The following is a 15161-nucleotide window of genomic DNA, read 5'->3' as shown; positions in this document are numbered from 1 at the left end:
CATGTAGCCCCACCTCCTGATATTTGATGGACATGTAGCCCCACCTCCTGATATTTGATGGACATGTAGCCCCACCTCCTGATATTTGATGGACATGTAGCCCCACCTCCTGATATTTACACTGCATGTACCAGGTGACAACCTTGAATTGTCTGAAGGAGCAGTTTTGCAATGTTACTTTTGTGAGCTGCCTACCATAACCTGTTCAAGGCTTCCATCTGAGGCTTCTCCCCCTTTTCTCCACTTTTGAAGCACTTTGATTCCATATAACAATAACAGAACATTCTTTGTGTATTTTTTTAATTTACAAATCTTACAAATAAAAATAAATATATTAGAGTTTTAACATAGCAATACCTTGAATCTTAATAAATCTTCATCATTAATCTCTAGATTAGGCTCCAGCCACAAAATTCAAGTATCAGCAAAACCACCACCCAATGCCCTGCCAACTGCCATTGGTCCACCAGGTGGCCCTATGGACCCTGACCCACTGCACCGAACCTGGGCCATGTGTCTGTTTTTGCATAAAGAAGACCTTCCATCTATTGGTTTTACAGTTTTTTTTAGTTTGAACTATTGCTGAGAGGTAGTCTTGATTGAGGTAAGTAAATAGGTGTCGTCGGTCCCCACCGATTGGACTGGCCTTGTCCTTCTGGTATTCCATATAGCTGCACCATTTCTGGTGTCATCAGTCCTCACTGAACAGACTGGCCATGTCCTTGTCTGTTATTCTGTAAACAGGACCGAACTGTCCACCTTTTCATGTTCATAGAGTTCAATGTTCTTCATCAGCTTCATTTTCGCCATGTTGACCTCTATCCCCCAGGATGGGTCATCGCTCTCCGCTATATTGGAAAGACCAAAAAGACAATTTAGTATATCTGGCGCTGGCACATCCGTATTACATCTGTGTGCACCCTTCTAAAACTGGTTTCAATTTATCATTGGGGGTTTGATTGCTCTGAAATAAAATCCACCAGCCACCCCCGCCCCCTCTCCTCCAATGAAAATGCTCCAGGGAGTAAAAAGCACGCTCTGCTTAGGCTGACCCATGCTAAGTGGGCAGGGCTTATACCTGAAGTCTGGGTTCAAGGGGGATTCAATATTACATTTTAATATTCTGATGTTTTATATTATATCCGTACAGGCAGACAAAACAGGACTTTCAGGGTGCCTATAAGGGACTGTAGCAAATTCCCACTAAGTTTATCCTGTCCCCTTTAAATCTTTCAGCAGGGTGTAGTCATGAAAGTAGGATCATGTGACTGTCATTCTCAAATCTCATTGGCTGTCTGTAAAAATCAAGCTCTAGGCACTCACATGGGCAGTTGAACTCAGGGGAGTGCAGGTTGCTGACATGAGCAGACCGTTCCGGCTGAACACTACAAGATGGCACAGCGGCCCCTAGTTCTTGCCACATCCCCCCAGAGGACAGCATGTAGTGACCAGACTCGTCCAGTTCACAGGGGCTTCTTTCTGGGATTTCATTGGCTTCCAGGTGGCACAGGGGAGTCCTCAGATTCATGCAGCTCAGGGAGCTATGACCTGTGGAGGGGCTGCAGCAGGGAGCCTCCCTTCCGGCGCAGGATGGGGACAACAATTCGTCAAAGTAGCTTTCCTCCGGGACGTTCATGCTGGGCCTCTCTTCCCTGGACCCTTTAATAGAAGCCTTGAGCTCATTTTCTGCTTTTTCCATCATGGCGCTGACCTGATGGAGAGTTGGGAGATGTCAGGAAGTTGTCAGGAATATTGATCGATTCATATTTTATGTCAGATTGTAACATGTATGATAACCCTTAAAGGTCAACTGCACTTGTGCGGTTCTCATGTTTGACCCTTTTCTGACCTAAAGTGACCCTCTGCCAATGGTGTAGGTGGAGACAGACACAACATAACTGCAGAACTCCAATCAAAAAAAACAAAATGACAATTTTATCCTAATAAAAAATAAATAAGTTGAAATATTCACTGTCATTCCCCTGCAGTAGTTCTTGCCCACCACAAGATGTCCTTAGTCTTCCTATAAGCCCAAACGCTCCTGGACCCGCCCCAGCTATTGGATAGTGAAATGAAGTCAGATTCAGGCACTTAAACTGCATGCTTAAAAATTAATTTAAACTAATCAGAGCGAACACAGACAACGCATTATTTGGGGTGTGTCATTTGCATATTCATAGTCCCTCCCAGCTTTTAATAAAGGCTGAATTTTTGGTGTTCAGTGCTGCCCCCTAGCAGTGAGACCTCAGTCCATCTGCTTACCTCTGATAACATGACCTTCTTCTTGGTCACACACAAGCAGACAGCAAGCGCCAAATAAAACCCCGCCCCTGCTGGCGCTCTCCCGGGCTTTGCGTCAGCATGTTTCTCCACCATTGCCCTTGCACACAGGTGCTCAGCGGACTGCGTATTATTGCCGCCAGACTCCGCGCGGGTTTTTGCTTCCTCCATCTCCTTAAAAACCAAATCTTTCTAGAAAAAAATTAAAAATAAAATTAATTTAGGAATCGGGGAAAAAATTGCTCCTTGGATTTTGTGATGCAAATTCTTACTAAGTAGGCGGGATCTCGGCTTTTGTCGCTTGGCTTGAGACCAGTCAGGATTTCTGCCAGAACCTGGGGGAACAGATTGGATCAAAAACTTTCACTGCAATTGTAACAAATCTTCAGGAATGGAAACAAGATAACACACAGGTATTTTAGGGGGGCTGTAAATTTACATTAAAAGTGGACGTGGTCAGAAGGGGGTTGGGTCAACAACATGCAGGTTGGTTCATGGTTTGTGTGTGATGCCTCTTCCTATTTCCTTTGGTTTAGGCAAAATTGGTCCTAGGGGTAAACAAAGGGGTTGTGGGAGTATAAAAGGACCCCATTGGTGGGGTTGGTGCCTGCAATGATAACCCCCAGCAAGTGTCAGGGCCGGCAATGATTGTCCCCAACAAGTGTTGGAGCCACAAATAACCCCCAAAAAGTGTCAGAGCTAGCAATGATACCCCAACAAGTGTTGGAGCCACAAATAACCCCCCAAAAGTGTCAGAGCTGGCAATGATACCCCAACAAGTGTAAGAGCCACAAATAACCCACCAAACGTCCCAGGGCCAACAATGATAACCCCCAACTTGTGTGAGGACCAGCAATGATAGCCCCCCAGCAAGTGTCAGGGGCAGAAATAAATAACCCAGAATGTGTAGGGGCCAGCAATGATAACCCCTAAACGTGTCCTCCAGTGAATGTCGGGCAGGAATAATACCCCAACAAATGTCAAGTGTGGCATTAATAACCCCCAGCAAGTTTCAGTATTTCCATACCACGCCAGCAGAGAAGATGTCCGTCTGTGCGGTCAGTTGCCCCCTTCGCAGGTAAATGTCTGGCAGGTACGGTTGGTGCTTCTGCAGGTCCTGGGTCTTCAGCTGAGTGTAATTGGCCGAGGTGCCTGGACAGAACCGAGGTCCAGAGTGGCCCAGTTTCGGGGTGAAATTTTCATCCAGAAATACATTGGAGCTGGAAGAACAATGGAAATTGGGAGGAGTCAGGACATCTCCAGATATATGGGGTGTGTGCAGACATTTGGGTTTAGTGCCCATCTGATCCTGCCGCTAGTCAGGTGGTAAAATCATGTCCCCTCCTAGGGGGTAATTAGGAAATTTGGGGCTGTTGGTAATCACATTATCTCTAATATGGCAAATCTTCCTTCATATGTAATTGGAATCTACAGAGAACGTGAAAGAGGAAGGAAAACCCGTGTGAACAGCCACTTCATACGTCACCCCAGGGGGAATGGATACTCGTGTGGTCAAATGTGTCACAAGCCTGTGGTCACTGTGTGATGAATCAAAACTGATCTGTCGCGGGAATAAGGCTTGGTGGATGGTGAATGTCTCGCACTCACCTTTTAATATTACCGTGGAACAGGTCAGCCGCATGTAAGTGATACACAGCTCGCAGGAGGCCAGCTGCAACCATTAGCCTCTTTTCCCAGCTCAGGACCTGCGATCTGAGCTAGAAATATCACAAAACATAAAAAAAAATCATAATAAAGTGCAGCATATATATCAGTTGGCTCCATTCATCATTTTATTCCCCTGTAAATTCAACTGAAATTCACTGATAGATGTTCAAATCTCTTTACTGATCTCATTTCAGTTCCTATTAACACAATGACTCGTTCTGCCACCTAGTGGCCAATCTTAAAAGTGCACAGCTGTCACAATATTAAATGCTATCTGTTTAAAAAAAAAATCATGAATGAATCGAGAGTGAATTGACAGGGGAACCATTTATAAATAGAACTCAATGTGTAACGTGTCAGTGTACCGCTTCCAGTACTCCCCTGACTGTGCCATCATCTGCTGTCTGCCCTATAAGGACGATGCCATGTTTGTTTAGGCATCAGCCAGGGTCAACTTTTACTGGTCTGGTGACACAATGTTCTAGAATACGATGTCAATTCACCGCCAGCCATTGCCATGGCACTGGCACTACAGGGGACCTAATTGGGGGGTGAGAAGCATGCGGCGCCAGTGAATGAACTTACCCCATGCAAGGCCTCGTCCAAGGAGCCGTTATTCATGAACTGGTTGATAAGGCAGCGGTGCCCACCCTCTAGGCAGAATCCCAGCAGTGGCAGCAAATTCTGGTGCTTACACCTGCAAGATAAATAGGCAAGAAATAAGGTAAAGAGGACTTGTCATGAGGACTTGAGCAGTGTACCTGTATGAGGCTATGTGGAAAGGAGTACCCAGGGAAGGGGCTGGTTTCTTGGTAGGGGTACATTGGCCAATTTCCAACTTATTCCAGGGCTCCAGAACAACAGGCGGGCAGCTGATCAGCGGAAAGCTGATCCCAAATCTTACCGAAATGTGATCTGTGCTTCGGTTTGAAAGAACGAATGCATTCTATCCGTCTGCTCTCCATCCACCTAATAACAGAAATAGAATTATTCCCAGATATCATAAATCCTGCTATCACTCATCATGAGGTTTAATGTAAATAAAATCCTAAACACATCATGTTCTTCACCTTTTTCAATACTTCTTCTCATTTCAGTGCAGCTGATTTCCTGCAGCCTCTTTCACCCAGTTTCTGTCTGCATGCATTGGTGCTGCACTGGACCGGCTTACTAATCCTGAAAATATTCATCCATTGTCTGTGCAATGTGTGTCATCATCACAGGAGCAATGTCATAGGGTGACAACTCAAGAGCACAATAAATACAGTTGTCACCCATAACAGGAAGTGCCTACTCCTCCTCCTTAAGGCCCGGTGTCACCATTCAGTCTTTTGTGTTGCTTTTTATTGCAACAATGTATCCTAACAACTGAAATAGCAAGAAGTTCTGCAGCATTTATTGGCCGTGGTTGGGTCTCTCTCCTGCAATATATATATTAGGCTGAAATTAGCTAACAACAAAATTTGAATAACTTACCTCCTTTATCCTCTTGATGGCCTAGGATCTGTCTGCCTTCTTCCCCACATAAATATCAGCAAATTGTCCAGAGAAGATTTTCTTGTCGATGCTGAATCTGTAGGTGATTTCGTCCAGCTGCTGCGAATTCCATTGCTGACACAGGGACCCCGGGGTCAGGCTGATCTCTTGCTGCGGAATGTTCAAAACCTATGGACAGCAGATTGCAAATACGTCAATAGGATCATATGACTGTCAGATAAATATGGATATGGTATAGATGTATAAAGCCAAAAATAAACATTCTAGGTGCATTTAATATTAGCTTGAGGTTGCCTTGTTGTGTGATATGACCTGCAGTTGACCTTCTTCTGACCTGCGTTTGACCTCTCTTTCTAAGCTGCTTCAAGCTGCTTTGCATTCCCATTGATTTGTATGAGGTAAGAAGTAGTTCTGACATTATAATAAAACATTATAATAAAATGTGCACGCCCTATAAGTTAGACGCACCTCATCTGTGCTGGAGAACGGATCACAATCACTCTGCAAGGAGTTCAGAAGCTGCGATGGAGGAGGAGGTGGTGACGGCAGCGGCTGAACAAAGTCTGAAATAAAAAATTGTAACTGTCAGCATTCACCCCCCCGACAAATGGACTGAAACACTTATGAGGGTGTGTTGTACCTGCAGTTTTTTCTGTCGTGTTGGTGCCGTTCATTGGGCTCTGTTCTGTTCCGGAACCACGATCCGATCGCCTTTCTGATCCCAAAGAAATTCGAGAGGAGACCAGGGAGTCTGTGTTCAACAGAGGACGGTGTCACAAATGGTTAAAACATGGTTTACATAATAAGCAAATTATATCTGTCCCTGCCAGCAAAGGAGCTGACACTCTAATGTCCACCACAGTTACACACTATTATTATACTTTTATATAGCTCTGACATATACCGCAGTGCTGTACAGGGAACACTGGGCCAGTCCCATCAGGCTCTGCACCAGAAGAGCTGACACTCCAATGTCCCCCCACAGTCACACACTATTATTACACATTTATATAGCTCTGAGGTATACGGCAGTGCTGTACAGAAATCCTGCTGCATGATTTACACCAGGGATTTTTGTATACTCATTTTACACCAAAGATTTCTTCCTGTATCCTTAATTTTTGTTCCAATTTTCATGCGATTGAGATTTGTTTTGAGTAATTTTCTTTTCTGGCCTTTGGAATAACAATATGCATTTTGGGCTTCCACTTACACTGACCATAGTACATGCAATCATGTCACCTGGTGATTACACTGCGAGCTCCTCGGGGGTGGGGACTGATGTTTATGCTTCTATCAGCCCTGTAAATATTTCCAGACTAAGTAGGAAATATATAAATATATTAATTATAACTAAAAAATGGATGTGGTTCCTCTCTACAAGAAAACAGACATGAGCTGATATCCATGACTTCAGTTTTAATTCCTTTATTTCATGCCGGTGTGACTCACTCTGCTGGAGGATATCCAGGGCTCTGTAAAGTTCCAGTTTTTCCAGTATCTCCTCCAAGTCCTGTACAGTGGCCAGTTTCTGTCCCCAGCTCCAAAGCATTTCCCTGGTGGCATTATCCCCCGCTCTCCGCTTCATCCTAAATCTCTGTACAGTTGTTTCATCACTTATGATGTTTGAAGCTAAAGAAAAAGAGGGAAAGTAAAGGTTTAATAATAATAATAATAATAATAATATTAATAGTAAAAGAGCAACAAACACAATCATTCTTTGAGAAATTGTTGCTTTATGCATCAAATCCGTGTAGAGGCTGATGGTGGTTGTCAATATTTCTGGCTAAACACTAGAGGGCAGCAGAGCAGCCACAAGGTCAGTCTCCTGCCTATAAGAAAACTCCATGTCCCATGATTCCTTGCAATGTATATCATGGATGAGGATGGTCATTCTTGTAGTCTCGGCTCTTTACAGCACAATGGGGTGGCTACAAATGGAGACATGGAGCCCCTGTGTGAACATAAGATCAGATATTGAGGAACCATAATGGTACTTTCATTTCAGCAATTTTCTGGTTAACCGAAAACATGCTGTAACTAGAATGTATCCCTGAATCTCTGTAGTCTCAGCTCAACTTCCTGAACAAGGCACCACAGTGAAAGCTACGAATAAAGCCTTTGCAAAAGGGTCTGTTAGGGACTGTGCTGGAATACTATTTTACCAGGACTATTACCTGCATGCAGGACTGAGCCCCTAGGAGCACCGGTGCAACTCCTGTGTTGTTTAGTGGGGTGTAATTGGCATTTTGTTTCCATAAGGCCCCACACAAAGGCTTCGTATACAGTTCCTCATTTTTACTCTCCACCTCTTTCAAAAGCCAACGCAGACACTCATACATTTATTCAGAAGACGGGGAGAGAATACACGCAGCTGTGCCGGCACAGGCATACCCATAATCAGGAAGCTGGTCTAGAGCAACAATGTGCAGTACGGGTTAATGTAGAAAGAAAAAGCTGGAGGAAAACTGCCACAAAGGAATAGTTAATCTGCCACAATTTTACCAAAATTTTGGCAATGATCCGAAATCGGATTTTTCAAGCAAATTTTGTCTAAGCAGTTAAACAAAATGGAAAGGGAAATATCATGGCAAAGATATTTGTACTCCGGGCAAAATTCTTACACGCTCTTTAGGACGTGCAGTGTATTTCTGCAGTTTTCTTCTCCCTGGCACCCAACAAACTGGTGCTGTGCAGCTGGAAGAGGCAAACTGCACCATGGAATAATACATTTTCTGCAGACGCAGCGCAAATCCTATACAGTAATCACGTGACTAAATTGACTTATCACTCTCAGAAACTGCAGTGGTCCGCTGTAACCAAGTGCAAAGAAAGGGTCTTAATCTCTCCTATTCACTTGACTGGGGAGGTTGGGACTGCACTGGGGTCCACAGCAGAACTAAATTAGCCCTCATTTTCCACGAATGAAAAGGCTATAATAAAAAGGTCATATACCAAAATAACAATCCATATAGGGCATAGAGGGGGTAAAGCCATGATCTTCTAAGGAAATTTTTTTATTAAGTTTCAAGAAATTTCTACAAAGTCAGCAAATGATTGAACACAATTTCATCTGATACTAGACTTTAAAGAGGACCAGTCAGTACGAAACACTGATAGAAACCTAAATCTCCACCCCTGATTTTTTATAATAGTAAAACCTCAGATTTTACTATTTGTGCTGGTATTTAGCTGTATTCTCTCCCTGTCAGCGCAAACATAACAGCCTAGTTTCAGAACCATAGGAGCCTTATCTCCTTCCTAATTCCACATCTGACAAATTACCTTCAGTCTGACTGCTGCAGGGTAAAGCTGCCAATTAACAAAACCCCTTGGTTTCATTGTGACTTTATCTTTGCTATCTATGAAAAATTAAGAACTTATAGAACTGGCTACAGTCTATATTGTAGGGAACAGAATCTGTGTCAAAAACAATGCTCACAGCAATCTCTTGAAGCTTGAATTGTCAACTGGAGGTTGTAAAAAAACAAAAAACAACACGTTTCAAGGATCTGCATTGCCTCCATCAGGGTTTATAATAATAAAGAAGAGAGGCCACTGGTGATTTATTCTCTTTGCCTTTTAGAAAGGAACAAACTTTATGCAAAAAAAAAAAATGTTTTTTTAATATAATTATATTATATTATTAATTATATACATGTTGTTTGTTGATATTTAATAAAGGGAAAAGTATCTCACCGAATTGTAGCCACTCCCAGTCTACCAGGCAGTCAATACAGCGGCAGAATTCATCCAGCACCCGCGGAGGGATGTCGATGATCAGGGTGGAGGAGGTGCTAGAACGCAGGCCAGCCATGGCGCGTCTTTATCCTAAAAGAGAAATTTGTCATCAGTAATTTGCACAAGTAGAAGTTTCTTCAGCTGCACCAAACCCAAAAATAAATTGCAGTTTGACTTTAAGCTGGAAGTCACCATTGACAAATCAAGGTGACACTGCTGGTAACTGGAGATTCTGGATTGGCCGGATTCATACGCCATGCGGGTCAAATGTTTTTCTTTCAGCAAAAAAAACAAAAATGGGGAATTTCCATCCTATGACCTCTCTGGCTGAGGGACTGTCACCTAATCTTTGGGCTGGCAGAGGGTTAGAAAGGGAGGGAAAATCCCTCATTTAATGGGCATCTAACATTCTTCAGTCTTTTATGGAAGAAGAAAACTTTTTCTGCTGGGTGAAAATGGATGAAAAAAGGTGCAGCTAAAATCCCCGGTGATTCTTCAACTTGTAGTTGCATGAAGCAGCAGATTTGTGTGCATTAGCTATTAATGGGTTTGTATAGGGAGGGGAATTCCCGTTTTAGTCATCCCCACTGGCAGATTTCCAGCTCTGAGATTTTAGATTTCGCACAGCAGGGCCGGCCTTGGGTAAATGGAGTCCCCAAACCCAGGGCCAGTGGCTCCATGTGCATGCATGGGAGGGGGGTCATCAGTGACTGCTGCCAGCAATCCTGCACTACTCCATGTGTGTCTGTATACTTCTGGGCATGCATCTCCTTTCCCTGACTCCCTGCTGTCCAATCACAATGCAGTGAAAGTTGGGGAAGAGGGATGTGAGCATAGCAGAGATAGGAGCCACCAATGCTAGCTGGTAAGGGCATGGAGTGGTGCAGGATAATTGGCAGCAGTGAACCCCCCTAGTGGAAGCCCAACCTGGCAGTGCCCCCCTTCATAGGACAGGGGTGATGCCCCCTGTGCAACCGCAGAGGGTAAAAACCCAAATCACCCACCCAGCACTTCAATAACAAGGATCAGAAGAGTGAATCTTCCCAACAGAGTCATAGACACCAATAAAAACATGACAAGGAATCCAACCCTTCATATACTTCATGAGCGCTGAGCCTCAAAGGCAAAGTCCAGAGTAAGCAAACAGCTGTGACAACCTGAAGTTAATTTATGGTGTAACGTTTTTCATATTTGTCATATTTTTTCTTTCTGTTCTTGCTGCACTGGCATAACAGCACCCTGTCCCAATCTGATTGCATTTGTAGACCCAACCAATCAAATCTTAAGGAAGTTTAACATATAATGTCAATTCAAGGTGATTCCACTCTTTTTTAATCTGCAGCTTTACAAAAATATAAATAATCCCTGCTGATCCTGCCATAAAATCCTTGTTCAGGCAGTTCCTGTTATAAGGTGACAACACTCTGCTCCTTTGTCCCATTTGTGCTCCTGCATTGTCACCTGGTCACAGGGGCTTGCAGACTACACTTAGCCGTTCAAAACAATTCCAACCAGTCATATCATATTATGGAGAATTTAATGTGAGGAGAGGGAGCATGGACTGATTCTGCCTAATAGTCTTCAACTCAATAGGGTGTATTTATAAACCAGTGAATCTGACATTCACCAAACAATGCTTTAGAAGAATCATCCAGGTCTATGTGTATTCAATGGCAGTGATCATTCTCTTATGTCTGGTGAATGTCAGATCTCTTTAAGTCAGTAAGAAAATGAAAGTTGGGATAATTTCCTGAGCAAAAGTGAATCCTGAATCTCTGTGACCTTACATGAAAGCAGCAGAACTCCACACACAGCTAAAATCCTAAAATGTTATTGCCATTCTCTGGGAAGAATCTTATGTGTCCATGAAAGTTATTATTTCTCCTCTAGAGAATGTTTGGCGAATGTCAGATTCACTTCTCTATATATTTATTGGTTAGATCGACCTTCCAAAAACCAATTGTTGGTCTGATGAGACCACATACGGGGTCAGCTGGTCTTTTATAAGATGTTTTCCCCAATAAGACCTCATCTTGGATTTGGACTTGGTGTGGCCCCCCAGCTGGTTGTGTGTCTTGTTTAGTGTATTCCTAAATCCAGCTCTGGTGACACCAAATTCATTCTAAATATTTTTAGTTCTGATAAAGTCCAGAAATGTCAATATCTCTGTATCCATGAATGTCTTTCACACATTTATGTATGGCTGGATTCCTCGTACAGTGTATCTACAATGTACAACCATGTAATACAGGACAATACAGAGCACCTAAAGGAGACATTGATACACCTACAAGACACAACAATGTATGGCAAAACAATATAGTGTACTCGCAAGACTCAACCGTGTACCTGCAAGACACAACTGTGTACCTACAAGACACAACTGTGTACCTACAAGACACAACCGTGTACCTGCAAGACACAACTGTGTACCTACAAAACAAAATAGTGTACATACAAAACAAAATAGTGTACATACAAGACACAACCGTTTGCCCCCAGGACACTAAAGTGTACTTAATTGATACATTCTCACACCTTCAAGACATAATTGTATACCTACAACAGATAATTGTGCACCTGAATAACACAATCATGTACCCGCAAAACATTACAGTGTACCTACAAGAGACAACTAAGTCCTTTACCCCGCTGACGTTTTCAGATTCTTCAGCTTTTCAGTCAGTCTGTGAAAAATGTTTTGTTGAACTGAATTTCCTGAACAAAAGTGAATCTGGGCTGTCAGTAACCTCCGATAGCAGCACAACCCTGTGCACACAGCGATCTGCCACTATGGACTATGTGTGGCCATTGGAGCTGTGTATGCGGAGGGGCGCTGGGATTCCTCTGTACAGACTCTGCCTGGCTGGGAGCTGACAGCAAAAGAAAAGGCCCGGGAAAAAAAGAAAAGCTTCCTTCCAGCAGTGAGGGTGAGGTCATATATAACTGTGTAACCAGTTTAACAGGAAGTGTACATCACAATAAAATCACTTGCTGAAGGAAAAGGAAGGGGGGGGGGGGGAGATTATAATCAACTACAGCGGTGATGATGTGAAACTACACAACCACAACCATGAATATTATGTGCATTATAAGTATTATTAGTATGTACTATTCTGTACATTCACTAGGAGCACTGACTGATATTGGAACCATCATCAGACAATGGTTTCATGTTAAGAACATACATGTAAAGTAATTGCAGGTATTTATTACCTCTCGCAGAGATCGCAATACTCCTACTACTAACCCCTGACAATGACTGCACAATTCACAAATGTCTGGGGGCAGCATGGTGGCTCAGAGGTTAGCACTCAGGGTCTCAGGTTCGAATCCCGATCAGGACACTATCTACATGGAGTTTGCAGGTTCTCCCCATGATTGTGTGGGTTTCCTCCAGGTACTCCGGTTTCCATCAATATACCAAAAACATGCAGTTAAGTTAGGCTTCCCCCCAAAATTGTTCTTAGCCTGTAACAATGACATATGAGTATGGTAGGGACATTTGATTGTGAGCTCCTATGAGCGACAGCTAGTGACATGACTATGGATTCTGTAAAGCGCTGCGTAATATGTTGGCGCTATATAAATACTGTATTATATAAAAGAGAAAATGTTTGCTCCTACTTACAGCAGACTGATGACAACATCTCAGCCTAGGCAAAGTCACTGGACTGGCTCCAGGATGGCTTTATTTGAAAAATCAGACTTATCTCTATATTGTGACATGTCAGGGATTTATTATGGAATTGCAAAGTTCCACTTTATTTCATGTGCATGTTCTATTGCAGCAAAGAGCAGCCAGGTAAGAAATTTAATTAGAATGAGTTTAGCATTGGCATTCAGCTTGTAAAAAAAAAACAAAAAACACACGCACCCTGTAAGGGTCAATGTGTTGTTCCCCAGTTGAGCAGGACCTTGCTTTGTGATGTCATCCAGACAGGAAATTCTTTTTTTAGGGGGATTTCTGCTTTAACCATCTCCTTGGCACGTGCTCGGCAAAGTTCTGCAAACCACATAATGAAATAGAATTTTAGTATATTGGTATTAGATATGCCATACATGGACCCAAGACATCACATCATTGCCAAAATCAGCTGCCGGGGCCCAGCTAGAAAATCTGCTCTTACACCAAACAGGCAATTCCCGCCTTGGGGGGATGGGGGGGGGGGGTGTCATGCAATGTTATACCCACATTGATGGCAAAATACTACACGTGCCCATGCTAGCCAGTCCTCCACCCCCTTCCCAGAGAAGGGGAGGGAAGTGTTCTGTAGTCCTGTCCTAGGAGGACAACGCTTCTGCTTCCATAGATGTGCTATAGCAAGTGATTGTTGTCACCAAAGGACAAAAATTATATTAGTTTAAAGTCACTAGTTGAAAATAGATAAAAACAAACTAAGGCAGCCACCACATCTAAGAACTGTGAGCTGCCATATATTCCGTGAGTTTGCATAAACATTAAAACTCCAAACGTGATTTTCTATGCTGCAGGGAACATCTAGAAATGGTAATTGTGCCCAGGCATGTAATTTTTGCCTGGAATTCCCCATAAAAAATTGCACCACTTCCCGCCACATGAATGTTCCACTAGGCATGTCTGTGCCAATGTATCTGCAGGGTGAGATTTTCAGTACTGCTGCCTCTGACTGCTACCTTGAAGGTTTGATGACTCCTTGCTCTGGTTTGCAACAGAACTTCTTTTCTTTTTTTATATGTAATAGTTTTTTTTTTATTGAAAAGAAGAAATGATACAAAACAAAAAAAAACATAGAAATATTCCCATTTACAGATTGAAAAATTATACAATCACAGCATAACAGGGAGATACAAAAAGAGCATTTAAATTAAATTTATAAACTGGTAAAGTTAAAACATAGCACAAAATTCTGCAGATTCATTAAAGACCAACCAGACTGACCGTTTCAATGTATTATTACGTTCATGTGATTGTACCATCAGCTCCTCCATACGCTGTATACAAGATAATTCAGTTGAGCGTAAGTACCCCTGGCAGACCCTAATATTTGGGAATAACACTAGCACAAAAAACATAAAAGACCCCTCCTGGCTGCATGGTGATCCAAAGACAGCGAGGCAAGGGATTTCAATGATCCTGTTGCCAACGCTCTTTGAATTGGAGAAATTGAGTCACAGCACCAATGAAAAAATGATCAAACCCCGAATCCGGGAGGAAAGGCTGGGTTATCTACGACTGGTGCCATGGCTCTTATAAAAGATGATATAGGAAGTTTTTTAACTAAAGAATTCCAAGTACAGAGAACAAAATTTTTTTGCAGACGGGGTGGAGTCAGCCTATTGGTGACTGTAAAGGTTAAATCCCAATGTCCCCTTCTAACCACACCAAGAAAAACTTCAATATTTGTTGAATCTCAGCATTTTACACCCTTGGATTCCATCATTTTACCATGTGATCACATCAAGGGTATGATAATGTACCAAGCGCATGTAAGTGCGCTTCCCCTATGCCACTGCTGTAAAGAAATCCATCCGACGCACCTAGTGGTAACGACTGTGTTAAATGCACTGAAAAATAGCAAAGCCTGAGAATTTCCACAGAAGATTGATTTCAATAAAATGGAAAATTCTTTGTCTGCTCCACCTTGTTTGGACTTGATTGCCTCTCTATTTTGGTGTGGTGCCCAAAAGGGCGCCCGGGAAATTTTTGTGTAAAAGATAATTTTTTTAAATCAGAAAGGGAACTTGACTCATTATGTCATTCATCTGATGACAAAGTGTGGCAAGCTTAAACTTTTTTTTTTTTTGGGATAGGTTGTGTGTCGGTTGCTTGAGAGTTCTGGTTACTTGACTTCTGGATAACGGGGAGTTTATTGAACTGCTTTGAATTACCACTGCCAACTGGTCCTTACCTGTCCTAAAGCCCGCATTATCATTAAACTGAATCAGAGCGGTTACAATTCCTTTTTTGTACAGGTGTTGCGTTCTTCAGAAGT

At 42.7% G+C, this 15161-nt stretch overlaps 1 protein-coding gene across 1 annotated transcript; it reads right to left on the bottom strand.

Moving 5' to 3' along the window:
* Nucleotides 1–283: 283 nt before the first annotated feature.
* On the bottom strand, nucleotides 284–12120 carry IRAK2 (interleukin 1 receptor associated kinase 2). The gene is given in 14 exon segments (XM_072420475.1): nucleotides 284–848; nucleotides 1324–1711; nucleotides 2263–2472; nucleotides 2553–2615; nucleotides 3308–3500; nucleotides 3889–3998; nucleotides 4534–4645; nucleotides 4853–4917; nucleotides 5425–5613; nucleotides 5914–6008; nucleotides 6086–6196; nucleotides 6898–7077; nucleotides 9145–9276; nucleotides 11813–12120. Coding segments are annotated over 13 exon segments (1953 nt in total). The 5' UTR covers nucleotides 9263–9276; nucleotides 11813–12120; the 3' UTR covers nucleotides 284–729.
* Nucleotides 12121–15161: the final 3041 nt, after the last annotated feature.

The sequence above is a fragment of the Pyxicephalus adspersus genome, chromosome 8 (genome assembly GCF_032062135.1).
Source record: "Pyxicephalus adspersus chromosome 8, UCB_Pads_2.0, whole genome shotgun sequence".
In the NCBI taxonomy this organism is placed as follows: Eukaryota; Metazoa; Chordata; class Amphibia; order Anura; family Pyxicephalidae; genus Pyxicephalus; species Pyxicephalus adspersus.
The sequence above is the reverse complement of the archived record's forward strand: the minus strand, read 5'-3'. Positions and strand labels throughout refer to the sequence as shown.